Source organism: Vicugna pacos, chromosome 6 (assembly GCF_048564905.1).
Source record: "Vicugna pacos chromosome 6, VicPac4, whole genome shotgun sequence".
NCBI classification, from domain to species: Eukaryota; Metazoa; Chordata; class Mammalia; order Artiodactyla; family Camelidae; genus Vicugna; species Vicugna pacos.
The window spans coordinates 65,826,465-65,851,150 of record NC_132992.1 but is presented as its reverse complement, the minus strand read 5'-3'; the positions used below and the strand labels follow the sequence as shown (position 1 = coordinate 65,851,150).

Genomic DNA, 24,686 nt, shown 5'->3' with positions numbered 1-24,686 from the left:
CCTAAAGGGGACAAATAACTCAAATGGCAGATTTCCCATCAGAAACCATGGAGGCCAGAAGGAAGTGGCACAATATTTTCCAAGTGCTGACAGAAAACTGTCAACCCAGAATTCTGTATCCAGTGAAAATATCTTCCAGGAATGGAGGGGATATCAAGACATTTTTCAAATGAAGGAAAACTAGGAGAATGTCACCAAGAGACGTACCATAATGGAATGGGTAAAGGAAGTTCTCTGAGCAAAAAGAAAACACTAAAAGAATCTTGGAACATCAAGAGGGAAGAAAGAACAATGGAAAGAGCGAAAATAGGAGTAAACACAATAGACTTTCTCCTCTTAAGTTTTCTCAATTGTGTTTGATGGTTCAAGTGAAAATGATGCTGCCATCTGATGTGAGTCTCAATGAATGTAGAGGAAATATTAAGACAATTATAAATGAGGAAGAGTAAAGGGAGGTGAGCTTTCTCCACTTCACTTGAACTGGTAAAATGCCGATACCAGTAGCCTATGATAAGTGGTTATGAGGTAATAGAAAATACACATATGTTGGTCTCTGCCCCTGGTTCCTGGCACACAGCTTCTAAAACCCTTTGGGATTTCCTAGGGGACAGCAGTGTCTTTTGTGCTAATAAGGTGACTCCTGGATGAGGGCTGGTCACCAGAAAGACCAAACCATAATTAGGAGCTTGGGATTTTCAGCTCCCACCCCCACCCCATTTTTCAGAGTGGGAAGAGTGGCTGGAAATGGATGTAATGATTGGTCATGCCTACATGATGAAGCCTCCAAAAACAGTCTAAAAGTATAGGGTTTGGAGAGCATCCAGATTGGTGAAGCCTCCACATACTGGAAGGGTGATGTACCGCAACTCCACGGGGACAAAAGCTCTTGCACTCAGGACCGTCCCATACCTCACCCTCTATATCTCTTCATCTGGCTGTTCATCTGTATCTTTTATCATATCCTTTATTATATAATAAACTGGTACACATAAATGTTTCCCTGAGTTCTGTGTGCTGTTCTAGCAAATAACTGAATACAAGGGAGAGGAGGTCATGGGAACCTCTGATTTGTAGTCAAGTGGGGAGCAGTCTCATGGGACCGAACCCTTAACTTGTGGGATCTAACGCTATTTCCAGGCAGTGTCAGAACTGAGTTAAATTGTAGGACTCTGAGCTGGTGTCACAGAAAATTATTGCTCTTGATGTGGGACCCTGCCCCACCCCCAACATTTGGTGCCTGAAGTGTTGTGAGTGTGGCAGCAGTGTGAGAGTAAAGGAGAAACACAGAAGACTCAGTTTTATCTAAAACAGTTTCACGTATAATGTAATACGTAGAGCAACCATTAAAAAGTTGTACAAAGGGGTACACTCACACTATGTAGATAGGTCAAAATGGAATTCTAAACAAGAAAAGATGAAGTGTGTTCTATCTATCATTTTTATGCAAAGTAAGCTATTTTACTGATTCATTTCATGAAACTGCAACAAGTTTTTAGAATTTTTTGTTGGCTTTTTAAAAACTGAGGTATAATTGGCAATATTTCTCTTTTAGAAACCCTACTAGAATTTCTTTTCACTTATATGAGCCTCTAGCTTTTCTCCACTGTGGGTAAGTGGTCCTAAATAGAAGGAGGCCTCCTCTTAGTTAATACAGTAGCAACAGTCATTAATGCTGCATCATAAAAAAGTAAATAGAATAAAAACTACAGTATAAGACAGTATTCTTAGAAAAGCTACTCAATCCATAAGTGTAAGCAAATACTAAACGAAGGCTCTATAGAAGATTTTTAAGAATCCAGCATGGGCCATATAGATAAAAAGTTAACTGAATTCTTTGGCTAGATTTTTTTCTTACTATTCATATTCATGGATGCTCAGTTTCCAAGAATAACTTCAATAGTTGAAATACTACCCATTTTATCAAAAGTACGTCAGATTAATCCTGTATACTGCCACCACAATGCTCAATTCTCTCAAATACATTGCCTGGTTCTTGTTGACAGAACCCTTTGGAAAGTGTAGCAAAGACTGGCCAATTGTTCACCAAATCATTTTTCTTTCCCCACTGGCCATGATAGCCATGTTTAAGAGTTCTGACCAATGGGATGTGTGTTGAAGTCTTGGCCATAAAACCCCCCCATGTATGATTCTCCATTCTTGCCCCTCATTTGTTGGAGAGATACAGAGATTCCAATGGAGGGGACCCTGAGGAGACCCCAGTGGATCGTGAAGCCACTAGATGGAAGGAGCCTGGGTCTCTGAATCACCACTTGTCAGAAATCACAGGTCATTTGACCAGGAGCACCTAAGTGAAACTGTAGACAGACAATAAATAAACCTTTATTGTATTATGCCACTGACATTTTATTTTAATAGCAGTTAGTCTAGCTTGACAAATACAGAGTACATGTGTTTCTCATGCCTCCTCTCTGCTTCTCCACAACTGAATTCACTACAGAATTAGCTGTGGGACCCCCTTTAGTGACCTTGCAGAAAAGATATTAAACCTCCTCAGAGAAACTTGCCAATTGCTAAGTCTAAGTTCTTTTCATCAGCCTGCCCTTCCTTGCTTATGTGTTCTACTGAACTTTTGAGGCTTGTGAATACTTTGAAATCCAACATCGAGAGCTAAAAAAATCACTCCTTGCTGTTTTTACACAGTCACAATCATGAGAACTTGTCACTTCATATCCCAGGTGGCATCTGAGTAAACAGCAAATACATAGATTCCAATTTCTACTGAGGTCCCAAACTGCATAAGAGATTTAAGATGATGCTGTGATCTGACAGAGCCAAGTGGTTATAAAGATTTTGGAATTATATCACCATACTATTTATCCCTAATAATTTACTGTTCAAAAAATTAAGTACATTTAGGTGTCTTTTTTCTATCTATGACTCTATAGTTGTGAAACTTCTGAGCCTGCATAGGTTCTTAACTTTTTTTGTGTGCCACGGACCCTCTGTAAGTCTGGTAAACCTAATGGACTCCTTATCATGATGTTTTAAAATGAATAAAAAACATAGGATTTCAAAGAAAACCAACTGAATTAAAATGTAGTTACCAGAATAATTTTTAAATGTCTTATGGTAATATGTGTCCCTGTTGACACATTAAATAACAACATCTAGTAGTTGGTCTAATAATTACTGCAATTTTGAAGTAGTGATGAATGGAAATGACTTTTTGAGATAAGAATTACTGTGAAGTGAAAATATCTGTGGTTTCTATCGGTGACAATAATCACAAGTACTGCCAATGCTAATTGGTTTGTAGCCTACATTCATAATCAGAACTATCAACCATGTTTATCTCTAAATGGTTGAAATATGGATGGTTTAAAATTTTTTTTCTATATTTTTCAAATTTTCCACAATAAGCAAACATCACTTTTATAATTATAGAAGACATCACATGATAGTCACAAGAAAAAGAGGTGTGTATTGCTTGGTAAGATTCAGGGTACAGAAACAAAATCGGAAAAACAAAACAATGCTTGATGAAAATCCTTTGGGGAAAAAAAGGTAAATAAAATCCTGTTTGAAGATGGAGGAACTGAAACTGACTTTCATTAGGAGACAAAGCTGTTGAGACTTTTATGCCATTTATCTTTATACACAAAAGGATTAATTCTTCCATACATGATGCTGCCTCCGAGCTAAGGCACCATAACTCTTTTAACGGGGCCACACAGGCACTCTTGAGTCATATCTCAAGTAAAAACAGGGAACCCACAGGCCACTATTACTCAGGAATTTAGCAATTTTATTATCCATACCTTCTGCATCTTCTCCTCTTGCTAACCTCCCAGCCAGGACTTGCCTGTCTACACAATGCTCCACGCAGTGGTTTGGGAGAGAGAAGTCTTAGGCAGTGAAATCCAAACTCCTTACCAGGCCCTACAAGCCCTCCTGGATCAGACCGCTACCTACCTCCCCAACCTCCAACTACATTTCTCCGTGTGTCTCCGACGTTTTGATCCCTCCAATAAACCAACCGTGTTCCAGCCTCAGGGGCTTTGTCTTTCCTGGTCCTGCTTCCAGCAAGTTCCTCCTCCACAACTCCCCCAGACCAGTCTGGCTCCTTTTCCTTGCAGCTCCAGGGTCTTTCCTCAGACAGACTTTGCTGACTACCCTATTGAAAGTCACCAAGCCACCCCTGCAGGTCATATTATTGCCAACAGCACTATGAAATTATTCCATATTCTTTCTCTTAAAAGGAAGGAAGCTACTCGAAGGCAGGGACGTTGTCAGTATCGTTCACCTCTGTACCCTCAGCACCTAAAACTACCTGGCACCGGAATGAATGAATGAGTGGAATAAATACCTGCAGACTGTCCCCTTGGGGCGTACTCTGGTTTAGAAATAGAAGTCAGTTTGTCGAGAGAACGTATTTAATTGCGGTTTTAATCTGTCCGCTGAAGCGTTGGCCCTCCACCACTCTGCAGCAGGTAACCCTAGAACCCGGGCCCGGTTGTCGGCGCGGAACTGCGGCTGCGCGCGGCGCGGGGAGGGGCGTGGCCATCCCGGCTCTCGGGAAGTGGGTCCAGAGCCGGCGAGAGGACGCAGGGGGGCGCGCTAGAGCGGCGCGGCGCGGCGCGGCGCGGCGCGGCGCAGCCGGGTTGGGGGGAGCCGGCCATGGAGGACGAACAGAGCTTCTCGGATATCTGCGGCGGCCGCCTGGCCCTGCAGCGCCGCTACTACTCCCCGTCCTGCCGGGAGTTCTGCCTCAGCTGCCCTCGGATCTCCCTGCGCTCGCTCACCGCTGTCACCTGCACCGTGTGGCTGGCGGCCTACGGACTCTTCACCCTCTGCGAGGTAAGACCAGTCCTCCCCTTCCCTCGGTCGGGGTCGGGGGCTCGGGTTTAGAAGGGTCATTAGGGTCTTAGCGTCGAACCCAGACCTTTCGCCAGACTTGCCTACAATCCTAGGGCGTGGAGGGCGGAAACTCGCTGGTTCTGGGGGCGCCGTCCCGCTTCTAGACAGCTCTTTTCCTTACGTTTAGTGAAGTTTGTGCTCCTGTATTTTATCCCTCTCGTAGATCGCTGCTCTGCTCCGTGGTTCCATCCAGCGTGTATCTAGTCCTTGTACGACAGCCTAAAACTTTAACTTCCATGTGCTCCATGTGGTACATACTCATGTAGTTCAGTTTCAAGAATCTAGAGAACTAAGTGGGCCGTCCTCATCCATCACTCCCACTCCTCGGAGGAGTCACTGCTAACAGCACCTTATACAGCCTTCTAGAAACTCTTTGCCTCCACAGTTCACACACGCAAATGTGATAGTTCTTCCTAATCTTTTTCAAGACAGTCTAACCCCCGCCTTCTCAAAGTCCCTTCCCCGCCTTTAAGTGTTTTCTAAAGAATTGTGAAATTTTGGAGATGGGTGGTTTTTGTGCTGTTTCCAGGCGCATTCCTATTTTCTGAGCCTCAGTTTTCACATCTCTAAAGTGGAATTTGTGTCTGCCATGCCAACTTTGCAATATTGTGAGAGTCACATGCAGTAGCTTTGTGACAGCCCTCAAATATAAGGAATCATCCTAATTGCCCTTTTCAGGATGAATTTAGTTTCATATGCAGTGCCCTGAATTGAATACATTATTCCAGGAGTGATCTGGGCAGAGCTAAGTACAGCAGGGCTATTTACTTCGATAATTTGGGTATTGTTCCCAATACTGCATCCATTAGCTTTTTTGCCATCAGAGTATATTTCACAGCGTGGTAATTTAGTATAAGTATATGCAAAATTAAGACAGCCTTAATTGTACCAAATTATGTCTAAAAGTTTGTTCATAAATCAATTGAATTGGTTAACTTGCCAGGACAGTCCTTCCCACTCCACCAAAAAAGATGTAATATATAATACAGTTGAATTTCAATATTAGCCTGAACTCTGGCCATGTAGTCATTTGAGGCGGAGGGAATATATATCCGTTATTAAATGCCCACTGAGTGCCAGCTGCTTTACTGATTGCCTCATTTCAGCCTTAGAGGGAAACCAAGACTCAGAAAGAGTAATAACTTATCCAGAGTGATGAAGCTTGTAAACGGCATACCTGGGCTTCAAATCCCAGGTTTGACTCTGAAACCATTTCTTTTTCACTACTATACTATAATGTCTTCTTGGGGAGGGCTGCTGAGGCAGTTTTTAAATAGGAGGAGTCTGTTTTTACGCCAGCTCCCTTTCGTACTCCTCTGTCTTATCCTGGTATATCCCGCTCCCCCATCAAATGCCCAGGGCTCAGAGACCTCGTCTTCCTTTAAACTCCACTGCAACACTTCTTAAGGGCTCTGTGTACCAAAACTTCTTTTGGGGGGGATGAGGGGGTTTAATTAGGTTTATTTATTTACTTAATGAAGGTGCTGGGGATTGAACCCAGGGCCTTGAGCATGCACTGAACTAAATCACCCCCCTACCAAATTTCTTATCTTTCTTCCTATTCAAAACTATTAATCAGAGTAATGGATCTCAGCCAGGATAAGAAGAAATCTGATGAAGGAATTCATTAAAACATGTGGCTTAACTTCTACCCAAGTGAATATTGAATTGTTAGAATTTCAGCAGGAAAAATGAAGCGTAAAAAATGCAGGTAATGAAGTTTTGGGTGGGGATTACTTTACTAAAAAGCTGATATGGGTTAAATCCCCTAAGTATATAAGTATATATTGTTCTTCATCCCTTTTTTCCTGCCAGTTTTTGAATTCACAGTTCTATTAGAATTCTAGGGGTTTTTTTCCCCTTCCTTATTCCAACCTGGAATGTTCTTCCCCCCTTCCTTTTCACAGCTAAATATATCTTGTAATAACCACCACCTCCTGTGCACCAATTAAATCCTGCTTCCTTTTAAGTCTTCATGGGATATTCCTGTGTGCTTTAATCTATCTCTTGCTTTCTCTATCTCTTTTAATGCTTTTTTAGTCAATTCTGGTCAGTATCATAGTGTTCTCCAAAAATACTTTATGTCTATTAATCTTGCCTCTAATAAATCTGTAAGGGCCAGTACTGAGTTTCAGCTCTCTCCACTCTTCCATAATGCTTATTCAGTTCACACTATGTACAAGACACTATACTAGATACTAGACATTTAATTAACTCAAAAGTAGATATTTCTGAATCATCAGAGACCCAGTGCATAGATTTCTCCATCCTCCATTTGTTAATCAACAATTACCTAGCACAGAGGTCAGGAAACTTTTTCTTTGAAAGGCCAAATAGTAAATATTTTAGGCTTTACAGTTCTCTGCCTCATATTCTTCTGTTTCTTTTTCCTTCTTTTTTCTCCTTAACAACCCTTGAAAGAAATTGATACAACATTGTAAACTGACTATACTTCAATAAAAAAATATTTTTAAGAAAACCCCAACCCTTTAAAAAATGTAAAAACCATTCTTAACTCAAGGTGGATCAGACAGAAATGGATCACAGGTCCAAATAGTTTGCAGACCCCTGATCTAACACTTAACTATGTGTTACATAGAAAGAAGTAGAAAGGTACTTTCAAGGAAAACCAGAGCTGGTCAGTAGAGTGCTAAGAACAGATTTTGTTCAGAAACTTTTGCAGTGGGAGAAGAGAAACCTCAGTATCGAATTAGGCTCAATTCTGAATATAGCAGGGACCAGTGGGAATTTAAAGCCAGGAATTAGTGTGTGTTTGTGTGGGTAGGGTGCAGTCAGTGGATGGAAAATTACTAAAGGGAAACATCAGGAGTAAAGAGGGATTCTGGGTAAGCTGATTTGACAGATTTCTTGCTGAAGGCACGCCAGGATGATCAGATTAAAGGGTGAGGGTCCTCTCTAAACTCATTTAGCAAGATCCTTGCTACAGCTTGTTGGACAATGCAGGCCCAATGAGGATGGACAGCAAGGTCCAGCGCTTAGAAGACTTTGACTAGAGTTAGGCCAAAGAGGGTGTCTTGTCAATAACAGAGATTAATAAAACACTTCCTGCCCTCAAGGAATGACAGTCAAAAATTACTGAATTTCTTTTGATTCTAGGTCATCAATGATTTGTTTTGTGTGTGCCATCCTTCTAAATAATAGCTTTTGGGGGGGAAAAAAAGAGAAAACATGCCAGAAAATGAAAGAAACATATCTCAATAGAAAAACACATTTCAGCTTTAGAAACGTTAAAAGGTTGTAAACTTGAATCAAACAAATAAATACCATTTGGAGGCCCTTAACTGATTAGTTAGTCATTTCAGCTAGTCAGTCAGCCTTAACACATCAGTCATTCACAACCCAAAACAACTAAAAGAGCCCTAAATGGAAAGATCTCTATTATTTAACAAAACAAGAAGTGAGGATAAAGGAGAGCTCTAGAGTGTGTAAGAGGCTCGGTTGATTTTGGCTTTTTCATCTTACTGCTCTTCCATCCTTGGTGGACTGTACTTGTCCTCAGCCTAGCTCTCCACCTGGCTTGGCGGAGGCCTTAGTAGTTCCGGGCATCAAAACCTCAGCATGAAGGGATCTTCTCTTCCTAAGATCTCTTTTTAAGATGATCTTCATTTTCCAGAAACCCCTCTAGAAGGCTTTCCCTCACATCTCATTGGCTAGAGTTGTGTCATGTGTCCATTTCTAAACCAGTCATTGGCAGGAGTGGGAACCAGTCATGATCCACTCCAACTTCTATAAGGAAGGAGGAGTGGCTGTTGAGTGTTACCTGCCACACTATGCTAAGCATTTTCTTACTATTCAGTCTGTGACTTTCCTATGTATTTTATTGATGGAGTCTGAGAAAAGGTCTGAGTCCTTAAGTTGCCGTTTTGGAAGGGAAAATCTAAGAATGGTGTGATGGTGGAGATTTTGCTGATGGAGGTTCTCCTCCCTAGACCTATCCATTTGTTGTCTGGATGTATTTCATCACTTGCTTTCATAGCACTGCAGAGCCCAAATAAAAGTAATTTCCTCTTCCTCCATGTATGTTCCTCCCATCTGTTCAACTCACAGCCGAATGAAGGCTTTGGAAAAAAGCCTACAGTTGACTTATTAAATGGCAGAGATATATGAGGAGGACCACTTAGTAATCTTACTGCCTGTATCTGGCTCTCTCTTCAGAACAGCATGGTCCTCTCTGCTGCCATCTTCATCACCCTCTTAGGCCTGCTTGGTTACCTCCATTTTGTGAAGATTGATCAGGAGACTCTGTTAATCATTGATTCCCTTGGCATCCAGATGACCTCATCCTATGCGTCAGGCAAAGAAAGCACCACTTTCATTGAGATGGGCAAGGTGAAGGATGTTGTCATTAATGAGGCTATTTACATGGTAAGTGTTTAAGTGGTAAAGGTAGGGCATGGGGTATGCCTGGATCTAAACTGAGTCTTAATACCTAAGGTAACTGATGCCACAGAATTAAACTTAAGGACTCTCTGTTCTAGTACTTACAGTGTTTTCTTTTTGGCTGGCATGTCTATAAACCATAAAAAGTGAAAGTTGCATTAAAAACACAGGTCTTTTATTTTTAAAGAGACACAGCAGTTTTTCATGGATAGGGTTGTCATTTTGTCTTTTTTCAATTAAAGAATGAGAATATACCTCTCCCTCATTTCAAAACTATCAAGTGTTATCTCATTTATGAAAAAGTGTTGAGCCTTCCTTCCCTTGAAGAAAAAGGAAACTGAATTTCACTTAGATCTCTGTTTGGTTTACTTTCTCACAGCAGAAGGTGATTTACTACCTCTGCATTTTACTGAAGGATCCAGTGGAGCCACATGGAGTATCCCAAGTAGTGCCTCTCTTCCAGGTGAGCACAGAATACTTTTCTTAAGTTCCTTCCCCAAAGAAAACCTCCACCTTTCCCCTCCTCTCTGCACATCCACTGCTCCTTATGTTCAGTGGGAATAAAACTTCTGTTGTCAGGAGTATTTGAGGATACTTGAGGGCTATTTTTAGTGAGAGTCTAGTTATTTCAGAAGTTCCCTTCTGAGGCAAATAAGGCTTTCAGAAATATTATGAATTTATGCAAATTTTAGGAAGAAAAATAAACATATGGCAACTACTACTTATACACCGTCATTCATCGACTTTGATTCTGTCAGTTTACCAATGTGGGACTTTACATAGATGTTATTGATTTACACATACTGTTACGCACTATTTTGTGTCTTGCTTTCTAAATTTGCATATTTTCATGCATCTGCAAAGGCCATTCTACTTATTATTTTAAATAATTATGTCATCATGTCGAATATCAGTTTATTCAGCCACTCTTGCTGGCTTTTAAAATCATGTCCAGGTTATTTTTTGGTTTGCTCTTACAAAGAAAAAAAAAACACTTATACAAAAAGATCATAATAAATTATTTTATAGGCATATAAAGTATTTATGCAGTTAACCTTGCCTCACTACCCTTTTTCACAAAGGATTTAAGGCAGCTAAGCTAAAACCCTTTTGCATTCTAGTTTAAAATTATTTTATTAAAGCTTATGGATAGTTTCATAGATTTTAACGGTGTTTGAGATTCGGCTCCAGAGATTGGGCAACTTTACCATACTTCTGGGAATTTGTACTTGCTTTTCTATAGTCTTGGCTAACAGTGGGTTTGGCTAGTTTTTAGCTCAGTATGTAGGTAAAGGAGTTTAGAGTTATTATATTTCTGTATCTTTTTAAATGACAGAGACTTCTCATATTTCCTTGTATTACCTATCAGGATTTTCTCTTGTTTTTAACTGTCTATCTCCTCTACTAGTCAAGTAGAATCTAGATACTTATTCCTCTTGCCTGCTCTTAGGTGGAGGTCATGAAACTTAGACAGATTAAAAACGGTCTTTTGAGCTCCTGCTTCCCCCAGTTCACAGCCAGGCTGTGGGCCTGGTGAGAGACTCCTCCCAGCATGATGCTGCGAGGCCTGAACTTCTGCCTCCCTGCATTGAGACCCCCTGGATGTGGGTGGGAGTTGAGGCTGCACATGGGTGCAGCACCACTAAGCACTGTCTTACGTTCACCTTGACTCTGCACTTCTCTTTGGAATTCAGAGTGCCAAGCCCCGGCTGGACTGCTTGATTGAAGTGTACAAGAGCTGCCAGGAGATCCTGGCACACCAGAAAGCGCCCTCCACAAGCCTGTGAGTCCCAGCACCCAGAAGACCAGTGTTGTCTTCCAGGGGAGGTGACTGCGAAGCCACGTGGCTGGTTTGTCTTCTGTGTTCTAACCCATCAAGTGGACACAGTCCGAGGAACCAGTATGGATGCAGCAGTGGATCTCCGAGTCATGGAGCAGGTGACTGGAAACCTAACTTACTGTGTGATGTTGAGCAAAGTACTTACGTGTACTTTAGTGTTCCCCTTGTAGGGTTTTGTTTACTTTGCCAGCTGAGGGGAGACCTTGAAACAGTACGTCAGAAGTAATGTTGACAAAGAGCACCGTGTGAAATCCCTAAGCACATTCGGGTTTACTTTTTGTTGAAATTTGTGGAGCAAGACAATGGGAAACTGACATCAGATCTCATGAGAACGATAATTTCCAACTGCACAGTACCCCTGTGTAAAAGTTAAGGGAAAAAAGCAAGCCCTTCAGGTACTGGTTAGTAGGAAGAAAGGAGTAGTCTCTGTCCACCTTGCTCCTGTGTTCTGTACAGGGTTAATTTATGATGATTCTCTTAACAGACAGATCTCCTTCTAAAACATACACAATAATTTCTTGGTTCAGACAGCTGCTTTTTATTGACAAACATGATCATGGCATTTCAGTCATGGGTGTCAAGCACATTAATAAATACTCTTGTTAACTCAGCATTGTCTATGGTTTCAGAAACTTCTTTTGCCAAGAGGGATGAGATGAAAGGCCAGACAGAAATTTGACTTTGGTTTCCAGATACATTACAGAGGAATAAACATGCATAGTATAGAAGCCTTTGCTTATAAGGCAGTTTCTTCTGTGTAAAGTTAATAAACTAAGGAAGGATTCCTGGAGGGTTGGGAAGAAGATAGGGTGCAGGAAATAGCTTGACCCCCAAATTCAATACGAACATAGCTCTGTTCTTGCTTACATTTTCTTTGGGGTCTTTTTTTTTTTTTTAAACTCCCAGGTAGGGGATAAATCCTTATTTGCCTTAGAGACACCCAAGATATTATAAAGCCAAAGCTGTAATTTCTGCATTTTACACCAGCCCTGGAGGGTTTATTCTGGAGCCTGTGGGACACGTGACGTGTGACTTGTTCGAGGTAGAAATGTCTCAGCTACATCCCAAATCCTGAGAGAAAGGCAGGAACAGAAATGGGAGACAGCTGTAAAATTGCCAGCCTGGCAAAATCAAGTTCATTTAGAAGAGGGAGACACTCTGATGTGCTTTTTTTTTAAAATCATGCTTGTCAGTTTAAAGGGTGAGAGGGGAAGCTTACAGTAGCTGAGATGTTCAGAAAAACTAATTCCAGCGTCGCAGTTTTTGCAGTGTGCAACATACACACACTTTGTTGGGGTTAAAGGCTTGGTGCCTGAATGCTCCTGCCAAACCCATACAGTTGGCTCAGCGCTTTCTTGACAAATGGTAAGACTGCCTTAGAGCTATGAAATAAAAACTCAGTTTCTCCAATGTTGTAAAAATCAGAGTACGAATGAACTCTTTCGTCTTTTTTTTTTTTCCTGTTGAGGGGAGTGGAGACAGATCATCTCTGCCCTCAACAGAAGGTCTTACTTGGTTTTGGAGGATATTGGTATCATCAGGAAGGCAAAAGGTAAAAGAAAGTTTCCATTTCTTTCACCTGATGCTCTTAAGCTAGGACAGAAATCACATGTGTGCTTGGCCCTCAAAATAATTCCCAGCGCAAGTTTGCCAGAAGTCTTGAGCAAATCGAGACCCACAGGAGGGGTCTTCTGTTTCTGACTCATCTTTGGTGGCCTCACAGAGCAGCAAAAAGCAGAGTGCATTTGCTTGGTCTTTAAAGAAACGGAAGCAAGTGACAACCACCTTGTCCCACAGTAGTAAGCACAGCCTTCACTGAGCCCTGTCCAGTCATTAAAATGAGACAGGGGTCAGGCTGGACCTACCCCCTGCCCTTATACTCAGTTGGAGTAACAGTCCAGTGTGAGAACAGCTTAGTCTCAGCGGAGACGGCGCCTTGTCCTGCAAAGACAAGTGCTGCCCCCAGAGGGCGCCGCCGATGCCTGCTCATGTGCAGCAGGGGACGGGCAAAGGAAGTCTATTGCTTTTCCTCCAGCCCTACCAAAAGCAGCTTTCCCACGTGGTAAAGGAAGTCCAGTTTTAGTGAGTTCTTGGCTTTTGTCAGAGTTCAGGTGAATTGGAAATTTTAGTTCTCTCCTGTTCAGGGATGTTGGGAAAACTTCAAGTATAAATCCCCACATAAGTACCATATACAATATAAAAAATATTAGTCTCCCTGAGAGGATCAGTGCAGAAAACGCTGACTTATAGCACTGATGCCCTCAGTAACCAGTAACAGTGGGCCGTCCCTGTCTGTGTGGAGAATCAGGCAGCATCCAGAGCTCAGTATTCTTGTGAAAAAAAGAGTGGTCTGGATCATTAAAGGTTGGCCCTGAAGCACTGTAAGGCACCGAGACAGTAAAGGCTTCATGGACACTGAAACACACATTTCACAGAGCAAACTGGGGCGGGTTAGGGGAGGGCTGTTAGACCCATCACAGTAGTATCATACCCCCGGATACATCTCTCTCATCTCAGAGGCACTAGGTGGTGGTGAGGAAGGGGTAGGAGAAATATTCACAGCAACGTTGGCCCCTTGGCAGCACATGGAGCAGAAGTGAAGAACTGTCGTCCATCCAGTTCCCATGGCTGGCAGGCAGCGGGCGGGTGGGTGGGTGCGCTCACCGCTGTGGAGCAGTGGTTCATGTAGCTGGCCATGATAAAGGTCACATCTGCAATCTAAGCGACAACAGAGAAAGGAACTGAACTGGCCCTGGCTTGACTCCTAGCTTTCTCACTTACGAGCTGTTGCGCTGGGTATACAACCTTCTTGGGCTTTAGCTCATCTCTTAAAATACCCCCCCAGGAGAGAACGTCCTAAGGGGATCATTAGTGTGAGGTTTGAACACCTAGTCAAATGGGCATCTGGAGGTCCTGAGATGCACAGGACCTCCTGAGAACAGGAGGACCAACATTCCGATCTGATCGTCTCCAAGCCAGGGCAGGGGGCCTCCCCGGAAGAAGGGATCTGTACACCTGCTCCCTTGGCACAGATGGTACTGAAAGAAGGGGGAGGTTTGCCAAACTCCAACTTTAGGATTAAAACAACAGGGTTTCCAGTTACTTAGAATGAAGTCAAAAACTATACATGAGAACTTCAGTTTCAGAGTCTCTGGAATTGTTATCTTTGCCAGTCAACTCTTCCTGTGCTGAGTAGGAACAAGGCCCTGAAGGCAAAACAGGTCTTTGGACCATCTTCAAGACCACAGGGAAGGAGGGGCATGTGCAGACTGTCCCATTCTGTGACTGGTGTTGGGACAGCAGCACCCAAGGTAAGGTGAGAGCACCCCGAGGAGGAAACTGCCCTGGCCCTGGACCGGCTGCAAAGAAGAGAGGAGCAAGTGGGCGCCCAACTCAAGCCTGCGCGGTGCTGCAGCTGGCCGAACGGAAGAAGACAACAGGAAGGGTGTGGGAGGAGCCGGACCAGAGAGAGTCCCCTCCCCAGCCAGCCCCTCCACCGGCCAGCTCAGCAGTGCTGGCTGAGCTGCCACCCACCGGAGCCCTCTGGAGTACTAGTGATAGACAAGGCCAGAAGTTTCATTTGGGGCAGGGCCTTTCTCAAGCACTGTTACAGCCCTAGTTTCCTGTCTAAGCTCCAAGCCCACCTCATCATACCCCATCAGAGCAGAATGTGTTAGCAGCTCTCAGACCCACCTTGGGAGCAGCCATCCGGAAGATCAACTTCTCAGTGTGTCCTTTTCCAGAGCTCTGGTCCGGAGTGGATCTAATCACAAGCATGAAGTCATCCCGGCAGCCACCAAAGGTCATCACCGAAGAGTAGGGATAAGTGATGTGCACTTGCTGCAGGAAAAGAGCCAGTTCTGGGGAAACTTTCCACCTGCCTCCTGAGCTAGGAGCCAGCATCTCTGGTCTCTTCGAGACCACGAAGTGAGGACTCTGAAGTGGTCACACTTTGCAGATCTACATCTTGAATGTGTACAAGGTGTGTCTGGTCTAGAGGATGGCAGCACTGGGGCAGAGGGTGGGGATAGGGGACCACGGTTACGTAGCTCAGGCCTCTTGAGTCCAGACAGGAGAAGAAAAGATACTGTTCAGGAGAAGGAGGGGTCAGGGAGCAAGCCCTCATCCTTCCGTACCATAGTGTTGTGGTCCAGGATGCTGACACCGTCCTCGTTCACAGCAATCCACACCAGACCGTTCTCCTTGGAAGACAGCTGTGCAGGCTGGGGAAACAGGAAAATCCAATCAGACGTAGCCACAGCTAGGAATTCTGACCAACTAGAGCTTTCTGAGGAAGAAGGCACATCCAGTGATCTGCTAGGCAGTGATTTCTAACTTTTTTCTCTTTTTGGAAAACACAGAAGATGGCATTTGTATAGCATGCCAGAGTACACAGGCTGCTCGTGGCAGGCGGCAGCTGGCTTGGGGCTCTGGCCACTTTCTAACTACCCCCAGGAGGGAGAGTATCACTTTCTTGCAGTACCTGTAGCCCATCCTGCCACAGTACAGAACACAGTACACTTTGTTCCTGCTGCAGAACAAAGGCCGGTCCTGGCTGCTCTGTCCTGGGCAAGGAGAACAGGCTGTTTTCTCCTGGCTCTCAGAAACTGACAGCATTCCACCCACAGGCTCTCCTGCTGAAGCGCATCTTGCTTCAACCAGTTTCCTAGGGACTGTGAAAAAGTTAGGAAGACAATGCAATCTCAAGGGCTAGTAGGGAGAAAGGTGACTATTTGGTGGACAATTCCTAGAATGACTAATTTTCACAGCTACATCTCTCCTACCTTCCCAAAAGGCTGGGGACAGAGGTGGACACGTCATTTTCTTCAGGGGCTTTTCCCAACCTCCCAGACCAAGTGTGTCCCTATGTTATATGCTTGTATAACACCCCTGTACTTTTCTTTCATGGCACTTGTGACAGCTTGTAAAGTATATATATCTATTTAGAGAGAGAATGTGTGATGAATTGATTAATATGTAGGGAAGGGAAGTTCCATGGAGGCAAAGGTCACGTCTGATTTGCTCACCTCTTGTAACCTCAGACAACTAGCACGTTGCCTGAGACATAGCAGGCGCTCGACAGTTCTTTGTTGAATGAATGAGTGAATGTCTGTTGTCTCATCTATGCCCTCAGTGAACTCGGTCATTCTCCAGCTTTGAGGACAGGGTCCTCTCCGTGATTATGTAGAGTTCATGCACACCAGATACCCGGTGAAGAAAAGTCCCAACTGAAATTACTACTGGCCACTTGGCTTTCACGCAGGAGAAATTAGCTGTTGCCTGAGGAGTTAGATTCCCCTGTGGCTGTGCTAGGTCAGTAGAGATGTATTTAGGTTTCATGTTGTTCTATCGTTCAAACGTCTTTTAAAATAAAAGCATTCTTAAGAGCGATACATATCAAGTCTGAGCCCTGTATGTGAATTAGTTGATCCTATCTTTTTTTTTCATGGGTAGGATTGGGAAAGAAATCAATAAAGGAAAGTTGGGGGTCATCCAGAAATAATGCTGGCCCAAAAGCAATGAATCACAGCTGCTCTGGAGCATAGAAATCTGGAGTAGGCAAGAAATGGGTGGAGAGATAGCGACCCCTGGTGGTTGCTACTGTGCAGGCCGGCACTGCTGACAACTGGCTCAAACTTCACCAAATCCAGGAGAAAGTTTGGGGGTTCCTGAGGGTGTGGTAACCACTCCTGCTGGAAACCACCTACACTCACCTGAGCAGCAAAGAGCTTAGCACCAAAGAAGGGCCATTTCCGGGCCACTGTCAGGTAGATGCGGACGCACTCAGGAGAGGAGCAGCCTTGCAGGGCTGCCCACTTTGTGGTCAGCTGATCTGCCAGGTGCCTGGTTCGGATGGATGGAGAGAAGTGGTGCCATGTTTTCACCACGGCTCCAAGGTTTCCCCGGATCTGCAGCCCATGCCTCCCCACAAGACCTCCCAGCTTACCTCAGCTGTTCAGGGGGGCCCGTGTGTCTGTAGCGCCTTGGGTAGAACCTGTCTAGGACCTGCTGAAGGTGATGTTGAGCCTTGGTGGGGGGTGTGCCCCCAGAGCCCGGCGGGGTGGGCCTCTCCAAGTCCCCGTACTCTACCTGCGGTGGAAGCACACAGGGGACAAGTCAGGAACCTGGATGTGGATGTGGTGGAGGGCTGCTGAGAGGTGAAACAAACCATTATTTCATTCCTTTCTTGGTGAGGTATGAATGGATGGGAAAAAACATGTCTTGTGAACAGACAGATGCTTTAACTCAAGTTTCACAGACACTAGAGAAACAACCTTAGGGTCCAAGAATATTGGAGACTGTTCAGATCAACTTTCGTTTTGCAGCTAAGGTTAAGTGCCTTATCCAAAAACACAGTTAATTAGTGGCAGACAAGGGAAAACAATATAGAAATTCTGGCTTCCAATCCAAAAATGCGGGATACAGGATTGAAGATGTTACAGATCCAACAGGATAGCAGAGTGTTTCAAATGTGGCCTTTGGAGTCAGATACCTGGCTCAAATCCCGGCTCTGCCATTTACCAGCTCTGTATGCCTGATCAAGTCAAATTCTGTGAGCTTCAACTTCTTCATCTATTAAGTGGGGCTGAGAACTACATAGGGTAATACATATAAAATGTTTAGCACAGGGCCCTCTATAGAGTATTCAATAAATGCTTATTATATTAAAGATCAACTCTTATTATTTCCCTTTCCTCTCCAGCATGTAGATCCAGACTCTTTCTCATGGGAACCATGAAGGAATCCCAGATACCTCTGGCAAGACAGACTCCTAAAGGTAACAGGGAGAAGGGTCAAAGTCTGAATGTGGGTTCCCGTTCCTAGCTGTCATACGATGCTTGACAGCTGTAAGGACACGTTTTACCACAAGTATTACGTGACATACATCATCTAAGAATCGTACTTTGCACAACTCTGTAGGGGCAGGCAGGGAGGTGTTTTTGTTTTCAGTATATGAAAAAGGAAACTGAAGCAGAGACCAGTACAGTGACTTGGCCAAGATCTCACAGTGGGAAGGTGGCTAGCATTCAAACCCAGGCCTCTGGATTCCACGTCCAGAGTATGCACGGAGCCTGCATCTGCAGTGAGGTGCTCTGCCGGGTAAGGAGGCAGCAAGGCCGCCCTCTCTGGCACCTCAGGGTCTGCAGAATCTCCCGTTTCCAACTATGTGGCGGATTCCACCCGCGAGCCCAAGTCTCCTGAGCCTCCTGATTCCTGAACAGAGCCTTACCTGGGCCATCAGGGCAGCCATCTCCAGAGCCAGCTCCTTGTTGACAGGAAACCTCCCTGCCACTATCTCTCCACTAGTCTGGGAGGCGAGCAGCAGCCGCTCCCGCTCTGTCTCCCCTTTGACTTGACTCCGGAAGTACAGCCTACAGGGAGGAGAGGGAGAAGCCAGGACTCAGCCGGGATCCCAAACGGAGGAGGCTGTCCCAGCACCTGTTTATCTTGATTTTCAAAGAAAGAGACCATTCTTTATACAACTTGTGAGCCTAGTTTCCACTGCCTCCAGCAAAACTTAACCAAGCATGACACAGAGCATATGCAGGGCCATCAGATCTCGTAGCAACAGCAGCGTGTGGTTAATTCTGAATTTACCATTAGACTTACTGGCTTTGGTGAGGGGACTCTGGCACTTGGAGTCAGAGCTTATTAGGGAACTGCATGAGTTAAGATTCCAAGAGACTAATGGAAATTATTTGCCTGGAGACATATCTGAGATGGACTTCTCTTATTCAACTGATATAAAATCAAGATGTCTCCTTCTGTATTTCCTGGAATTGGTATAGGAACAATTTATTCTTTAGCCTTAAATATCTAGCGCTCAGACAAAATCTGACTCTCCTAATGTAACACATGCAGCCACCCCCGGAGGTTTGTCTTTTCTGGAGGCAGGTGTGTGTGTCATGTGTGTGTGTGTGTGGTGCACGCATGTGTGAGTGTGCAGACACGGTATAGGGACTGAGAACCTGAGCCGCCCAGGGTCTCACAGAGACCAGCAGAGCCAGCCTGGGCCCCCAGCTAATGACCACCAGGCAGTGTTATATCTGTGTGCCCCCTGCATGTGCAGAACAGGCCCCCAGGTGGGGGCCAGCGGCAGCCCTCGTGCGTGGTCCCTCCTTGGGCAGCGCTCAGGACCTGTTCTTGTACATCAGCTTCACAACACGAGTGCCACCCTCAGACTTTCCGCTGTGCAGCTCCTTCAGGGCTTGTTCCCACTTGGAGATGGCATCGCAGATCTTGAAGAGGCAAAACAGGAATGTCAGAAAAGCCCCTGATGGGGGGAACAAGGTCCAATCAGGGCCGGACTCGGGCAGAGCAGGGAGGCAGAGGTGAGTGATGGTCCTCCATCAGCAGCTGGCCTGGGGCCTCCTGCTCCCAGAACCCAGGGAGCCTGCGACTTCCTCACAGACAGAGCTGTAGCCCCGGGCATGGGATGAGCAGCAAGCCATGGAACAGTCCCCACATTGCCTCAACATCTGAGGAGGCCTCCCAGAGGCTAGGCAGGCCCCAGTCAAAACCCTCGCCTCTTATCACCTGCTCCACTTCCATTCCACTGACCGCCTTTCTCCTCTTTAACAAATACACCCAGAGCCCTACTGTGAGACAAAGCCTGACAGACGCCCAGACCTTTACAAACAAGGTACGGGGCATAGCTTTTCCAGGCAGTGGTACAGGACTATAGAAGCCTTTGTCCTGTTGACATAAAGAGAGCGGGCACTGGAGCTAAAACACTCACCCACCAAGTGCTACAGCACATTCCTATACACCCCACGTGCCCCAAGGCTCTCTCCCCAGACCCTAATGCAACACAGGGCTCAAATCCCCCTCGAGGGCCTTTACTTACAGAGGTCATATAAGGCTCTACCTCTTTAAAATATGGTTGAACCTGTAAGCACAGCACAGGCCCTGGCAGACGGGGTAAGAGTGAGGTGCCAGCGTACAGCACGACATCCAGGGGGTGTAGGCACACAGCTGTCCACCTGCGAGTGCGTGTATGTAACTGGCACCAGCTCTGCTCGGGTGGGGCTGCTGCTGAGAAGTGCCTCCTGGCCCTTCCTACACTGAGCTGAGAAGCAGCTTTTCCCCTGGAAGCTGCACAGCCTCTCCAGGGAGGGAGGGATATGGAAATGTGCTCTCCAGAGACACGGGCACAAACAGCTTTCCTCTGCCTGCACAGGCACATTTTAGGATGGCACAGAAATGCTGGCCTCGGGGCATACCTCGTGCTCGGCCCCAAACAGGCTGAGGAAGGCCCCCAGAAGATGGGCTCTTTCCCCACAGAATCTCAAAGCCCAGGGCGCTCAGGAGGGGGACATCACCTTGACGCTCCCCTGCAGGCAGTGTTCCAGGTCCCTGCCAGAAGGGTCGTCCGTGAAGAGGGCAAAGCCAGAGTGGGATGACTTCCTCATGCCCATCTCCTGGTTCAGCCGCTGGAGGAACTCGTCAACTGTAGAGGAGCCATCAAAACCCACCACCTGCCGGGAGAGGGAGCTTCCTGGGAGGGGCTCATGGGGCTAATGGAGGGTTCTGTGTCTGGGAAGTGGAAAGGCGGAGCTGAAAGGAGCAACGGCAAACACAAAGGCCAAAGAAAGCTGGTTTCCATGTGCCGAGGGTGAGTGCTTAAGGGAGGAGCCTGCCCGTTGTCAAGCTGGAGTCAGACATAAGCTCTGTTCCTCCTTTACTGGCACGCCTTCGGAAGCCCCTTCTCATGCCACTTTCTTGGTCAGTGTCTCAGCTTCCCTGTTCATGCAGTGGGGTCAAAAGATCCACTTCCCAGGCCCCAAACAGTGAAGCACTTTTGTGAATCAAGCTCCTTTCTACCTCCACGCTCCTCCAAACCCCAGGCCCGTCCTTTGGCTGGTTGGCATAAGGAAGCTGAACACCCACTGGCCCAAAGGTGTTCTCCTCTGGGAAGGTGATGTGAGAAGACGCAGGACAGGGAGCTTGGCAGCCTCCTCACCTGGTAGGTCCCGTTGGCGAAGTGCACGGGGATGCTGAAGGGCAAGGAGTGGTGGAAGGGATTGCGCAGCAGGATGGACACCACCTCCATGCGCGACGGCCTGGCCTCCCGCTCCCCAGTCTGCAGCGTCCGCTCCACCGCCCGCTGGCAGTATGTGGCGTACTGGCCGGTTTCATTTCTGAAAAGACAGGCGAAGGCAGAAGGGAACACAAGGAATCCACTCTTCCTTGCCACCTCGACACCCTGGCTCCCTACCCAGATGCTACCTGCACGACCAAACCTGCAGCTGGACTGGCTGTGATAAGAGCCCCGAAGACTGGTCTAGGGTGTGGATCTGTCATTCGGGGTCTATTTGCTGCGGGTTGCTGGCTCGGATATTTTCTTCAGAAACCAAAGAACATGGCAACAGAGGATGAAAATCTGGGGATGATTTGGGGGCATTGCAGCTTCTCATGAGAGCGCCACAAAACATCCATGTGTATGTGGATTGGTGTGAAGAGGAGCCCAGGCATGCCCAGATCTCCACGTGCCCAGCTGTGTCTACAGTAATGGGTGAAGTCTCCATGAACACTGCGCAGATCTCAGAGGGCGGGGGCGATCTGATCCATCCTGGTGTCCGCTGCGGCCCTGTCCATCATGCCAGCCAGTAGTGCTAGAGTGGCAGAGGAAACTGGCTCACTCACCTGGGATCTGCATGGCGTTGGAGCTGCTGTTTGACGTACCAGAGGAAGTGGTGCTGTGGCAGAAACAGTGGGGCGCACAGAGCCAGGAGCTGCCAGCACTGCCGGGGGAACAGGCAGTGTCGGGTGAGTGAGGGCTGAGCCTCTGGTGCTGCTGCCATCACAGTCCTGAGCTCAGAGCCATCAGCACCCTCTCCAAACCACAGCCCCCAACCTTCTGTGAGCACCAGGATGGCCAGCTTAGTCAGGCCTTGTCCAGAACAGCAATCACGCAACCTGACTGTACACAGACATCCAGAAGGGGCCCAGAGAGGGCAGTGGTACCAAGGCAGCTTTGAGCACTGAGGCTGCCCGCTGACTGCCAGGCTCAGCGGACACCTGCCCGGTCACCTCCTTCCACCCTTCCCATCTCCTGGGCAGCCCTTGCCAACGGCTCCTGTCGGCTGTTCCATCCCAGGGATGCCCACCTGCATGAGGGAGTACTTCTGAGGCGGGCGGCAGCTGGTCTGCTTCATGAGTTGGCAGTAGATCTCGCTCTGCAGCTCAGGGTGAACCAGGCAGACCTGCAGCGCCGTCTGCGCCAAGGACACGTGGTAGTCCACCGAGGCGGCTTCCACGGGCACATTGATGAAGAGCTGGCAGGACTGGCAGGGAAATGTCGGGGGGCACAGGTAGACCGACAGTCCCTTGATTACTGACCCCTGGGACAGGGCACAGACTGGGCCGTCCCCCAGGGCTGAAGGAGGCCCCAGTCCGCCGCAGACAGCCCCTCCTAGGAGGGAGCACGGTTACTGCTGGAGAGAGAGCACCTGTGCTCACTAGGAGGGCTACTCAGGATGGGATCTTTCCTCCTTTGACTGTTTCCATTACATAAGCAAGATGTTCTTTTTTTTTTTAAGAGATGGAATATTCAGAGGGGAACAAAGAACACTCTAAAATAGGTCAGAATCTCTCAGGTCCTATAGTGAACAGGAGGAGGAGAGCTCCTCGTCTCACAGGCGCTTCCCAAGGGCCCATGAATGGAGTCGTAGAGCGTCTGGCTTCCCCGCCACAAAGGACATGGCAGGGACCCCATGGGACCGTCTTTCCCTTCCTCTTCAGATCCCCCTGTGAGCTACCCCCTAACTGCATGGGTCTCCTTCACCCGAGGGCCACCATGATGGGCAGAGCTGCTCCAGGCAGAGCCTGGGGACAGAGTGAGGGTGCCGCCACCAATCCTGGGCTCTGCTCGCATTTTACCTTGAAGAGCTTGAGCGCCTCTGTCTGCAGGGCCTCGGAGGGCAGGGTGGTGAGGGAGGTGTACAGCCCGTCTTTGCTGTAGCACAGCATGGGGTGCCTCCAGAGCGGGGAGTCTGCCCAGAGCACAGCACCAGACAGCAGCAGCGGTTACCACCGAGGCGGGGACTCACCTCCCACCCCCACCCCCGCTTTGACCCGTGGGGAAGACGGGGATTGGGGTTGGGGGGTTCAACTGTCTGGACACACGGGCCGTGCTGGGTATATACCCATAGAGTGTGGGGCGTGCAGTTGTGCACTGTGTTCAGCACTCTCACAAGCATGGCTTACAGCAAGGCGGCTACTGCTTTGCTCGTGGGGCTGCAGTAGGGGTGAGTGTGCAAGGTGTGGGCATGTGAGTGCAAGCGTGCATGTGCAGGGGAGGCTCCGTCCCTGCAGTGTCAGGTCTGGATGGGGAAGCGTGTATCAGCCGGGAACTAACAAGCCTCAGAGCAGCAGTAAAGCAGTGTGTGCGGTGGGTGCCCTTACATCCTCAGGGTCCTGAGAATCGGTAGTGAAATAAAGACCCCAGAATGCCTCAGGCTGAGATTAGCCTGATCCCAGTTTAGGCTTCATTTATTAACAAACTCTAACTATAGATTAACCAGCCACCTTTCCTCAACTCTCTGCCCAGCCAACAAAGTTGCAGTGAACGAAGTAAAACATTGACCCAGGTCACCGGAAAGTCTGCTCCCCAGATGACTCCCCCAGATTCAGAAACTGGGGTCCTGCAGCTTGCGACAGGAATGCCCTTCTCTGGCGTAGATGGTTTTAAAGCAGCCTCAGGGTACAGTAGTGCTTTCTTTGGGTTGTTGACCAACAATTTCCCAGCCACCAGCCTCCACCCCAGCAGTGCTGGCCACCCTTGCCTTACCTGGGTCTCCCTCACCATCCATCAGCTTTCCAATGAGCTGCTCATAGGCAGTGCCCACCTTGGCACTGCTGCCACCTGCAGCCACTGTGAGGTGGTAAAGCCATGTATCCTGGAAGAGAATGGAAAGTCATCTGATGGGACTGGGCTGGGGAAGAATAGAGGCAGGAGCTCCAAGGGAGCTTCCTTGAAGGGGCCAAGCCCAGTGTGAGGTTCAGCTGGTTTGGCTGGCACAAGGGCCACTGGTCTCTAAGAGGAAAGACTCGGGATCTGGTGAACGTGAACCCAAGTTCCTAAGCTTATGGTTCCTTCCATCTCACGGCCCCAGTGAAGAGATGCTGTTCGTCGGGAATGAATTCAATACAAAGAATATTCCCAGTCAGGAAATGCTAGTTGCCAAAATGTCCAGGAGGGAAATAAAGTTGAATCTGGGGAAGCTCAGGAGAGAAAGAAGATGAGAACCACAGGTCCAAGTTTGGCCATGGAGGCCTAGCCCCCTCTTACCTTTTCATGCTTGGTGCCAATGAGGAGGTAGGTGGGGCTGTGCTCCGGTGGGTGGATCACCAGGGTGCAGTGGGAAGACAGCAGCTGCCTGGTTCCTCCAGCCTCATAGTCCTCGTCTGAGTCACAGGATCGATCTACTTCCTCTATGCATGCGTCCCGCACAGGCAGATGGCCCAGGGGTCGCTGTGGATGTGAGCCTTCTATGAATGGGAGGGCCAGTGGGGGACGGAGGAGTCTCCTCTCTCTGAACCCTCGGGCCCTGTAGGGCTAGGA

General features: G+C 47.2%; 3 protein-coding genes across 5 annotated transcripts in view; 1 reads left to right on the top strand and 2 right to left on the bottom strand.

The window, feature by feature from the left end:
• Positions 1 to 4,449, bottom strand: part of ARG2 (arginase 2) — a 46,905-nt gene extending 42,456 nt beyond the window's left edge. Inside the window, exon 1 of the mRNA XM_072963270.1 lies at positions 4,328 to 4,449. The gene's annotated coding sequence lies outside the window, so the exon portion shown is untranslated. The remainder of the gene's footprint in view (positions 1 to 4,327) is intronic.
• An 86-nt stretch (positions 4,450 to 4,535) lies between these two features.
• PIGH (phosphatidylinositol glycan anchor biosynthesis class H) lies at positions 4,536 to 20,986 on the top strand. Of its 3 annotated transcripts, XR_012073700.1 has the most exons (6): positions 4,546 to 4,818; positions 9,055 to 9,264; positions 9,659 to 9,742; positions 10,974 to 11,217; positions 17,823 to 17,897; positions 20,968 to 20,986. XR_012073700.1 is itself a non-coding variant. In XM_006206991.4 (4 exons), the coding sequence occupies exons 1-4, from the start codon at positions 4,639 to 4,641 to the stop codon at positions 11,064 to 11,066; spliced, it is 567 nt and encodes a 188-aa protein (XP_006207053.2). In that variant the 5' UTR covers positions 4,536 to 4,638; the 3' UTR covers positions 11,067 to 11,628. The 3 variants fall into 3 exon arrangements, 1 of the variants encoding a protein (XP_006207053.2); XR_012073699.1 differs by lacking the exon at positions 20,968 to 20,986 and having other exon boundaries at positions 17,823 to 18,354; XM_006206991.4 differs by lacking the exons at positions 17,823 to 17,897; positions 20,968 to 20,986 and having other exon boundaries at positions 4,536 to 4,818; positions 10,974 to 11,628.
• Positions 11,642 to 24,686, bottom strand: part of PLEKHH1 (pleckstrin homology, MyTH4 and FERM domain containing H1) — a 49,103-nt gene continuing 36,058 nt past the window's right edge. The window contains exons 16-29 of the mRNA XM_006206947.4: positions 24,414 to 24,596; positions 23,913 to 24,021; positions 23,003 to 23,115; positions 22,231 to 22,407; positions 21,767 to 21,864; positions 21,084 to 21,261; positions 20,443 to 20,598; positions 19,259 to 19,359; positions 18,351 to 18,492; positions 17,067 to 17,209; positions 16,834 to 16,963; positions 15,256 to 15,342; positions 14,813 to 14,959; positions 11,642 to 13,837 (exon numbers count right to left, since the gene is read on the bottom strand). Coding sequence (XP_006207009.1) covers positions 13,676 to 13,837; positions 14,813 to 14,959; positions 15,256 to 15,342; positions 16,834 to 16,963; positions 17,067 to 17,209; positions 18,351 to 18,492; positions 19,259 to 19,359; positions 20,443 to 20,598; positions 21,084 to 21,261; positions 21,767 to 21,864; positions 22,231 to 22,407; positions 23,003 to 23,115; positions 23,913 to 24,021; positions 24,414 to 24,596 — 1,926 coding nt within the window. The 3' untranslated portion in view covers positions 11,642 to 13,675. The remainder of the gene's footprint in view (positions 13,838 to 14,812; positions 14,960 to 15,255; positions 15,343 to 16,833; positions 16,964 to 17,066; positions 17,210 to 18,350; positions 18,493 to 19,258; positions 19,360 to 20,442; positions 20,599 to 21,083; positions 21,262 to 21,766; positions 21,865 to 22,230; positions 22,408 to 23,002; positions 23,116 to 23,912; positions 24,022 to 24,413; positions 24,597 to 24,686) is intronic.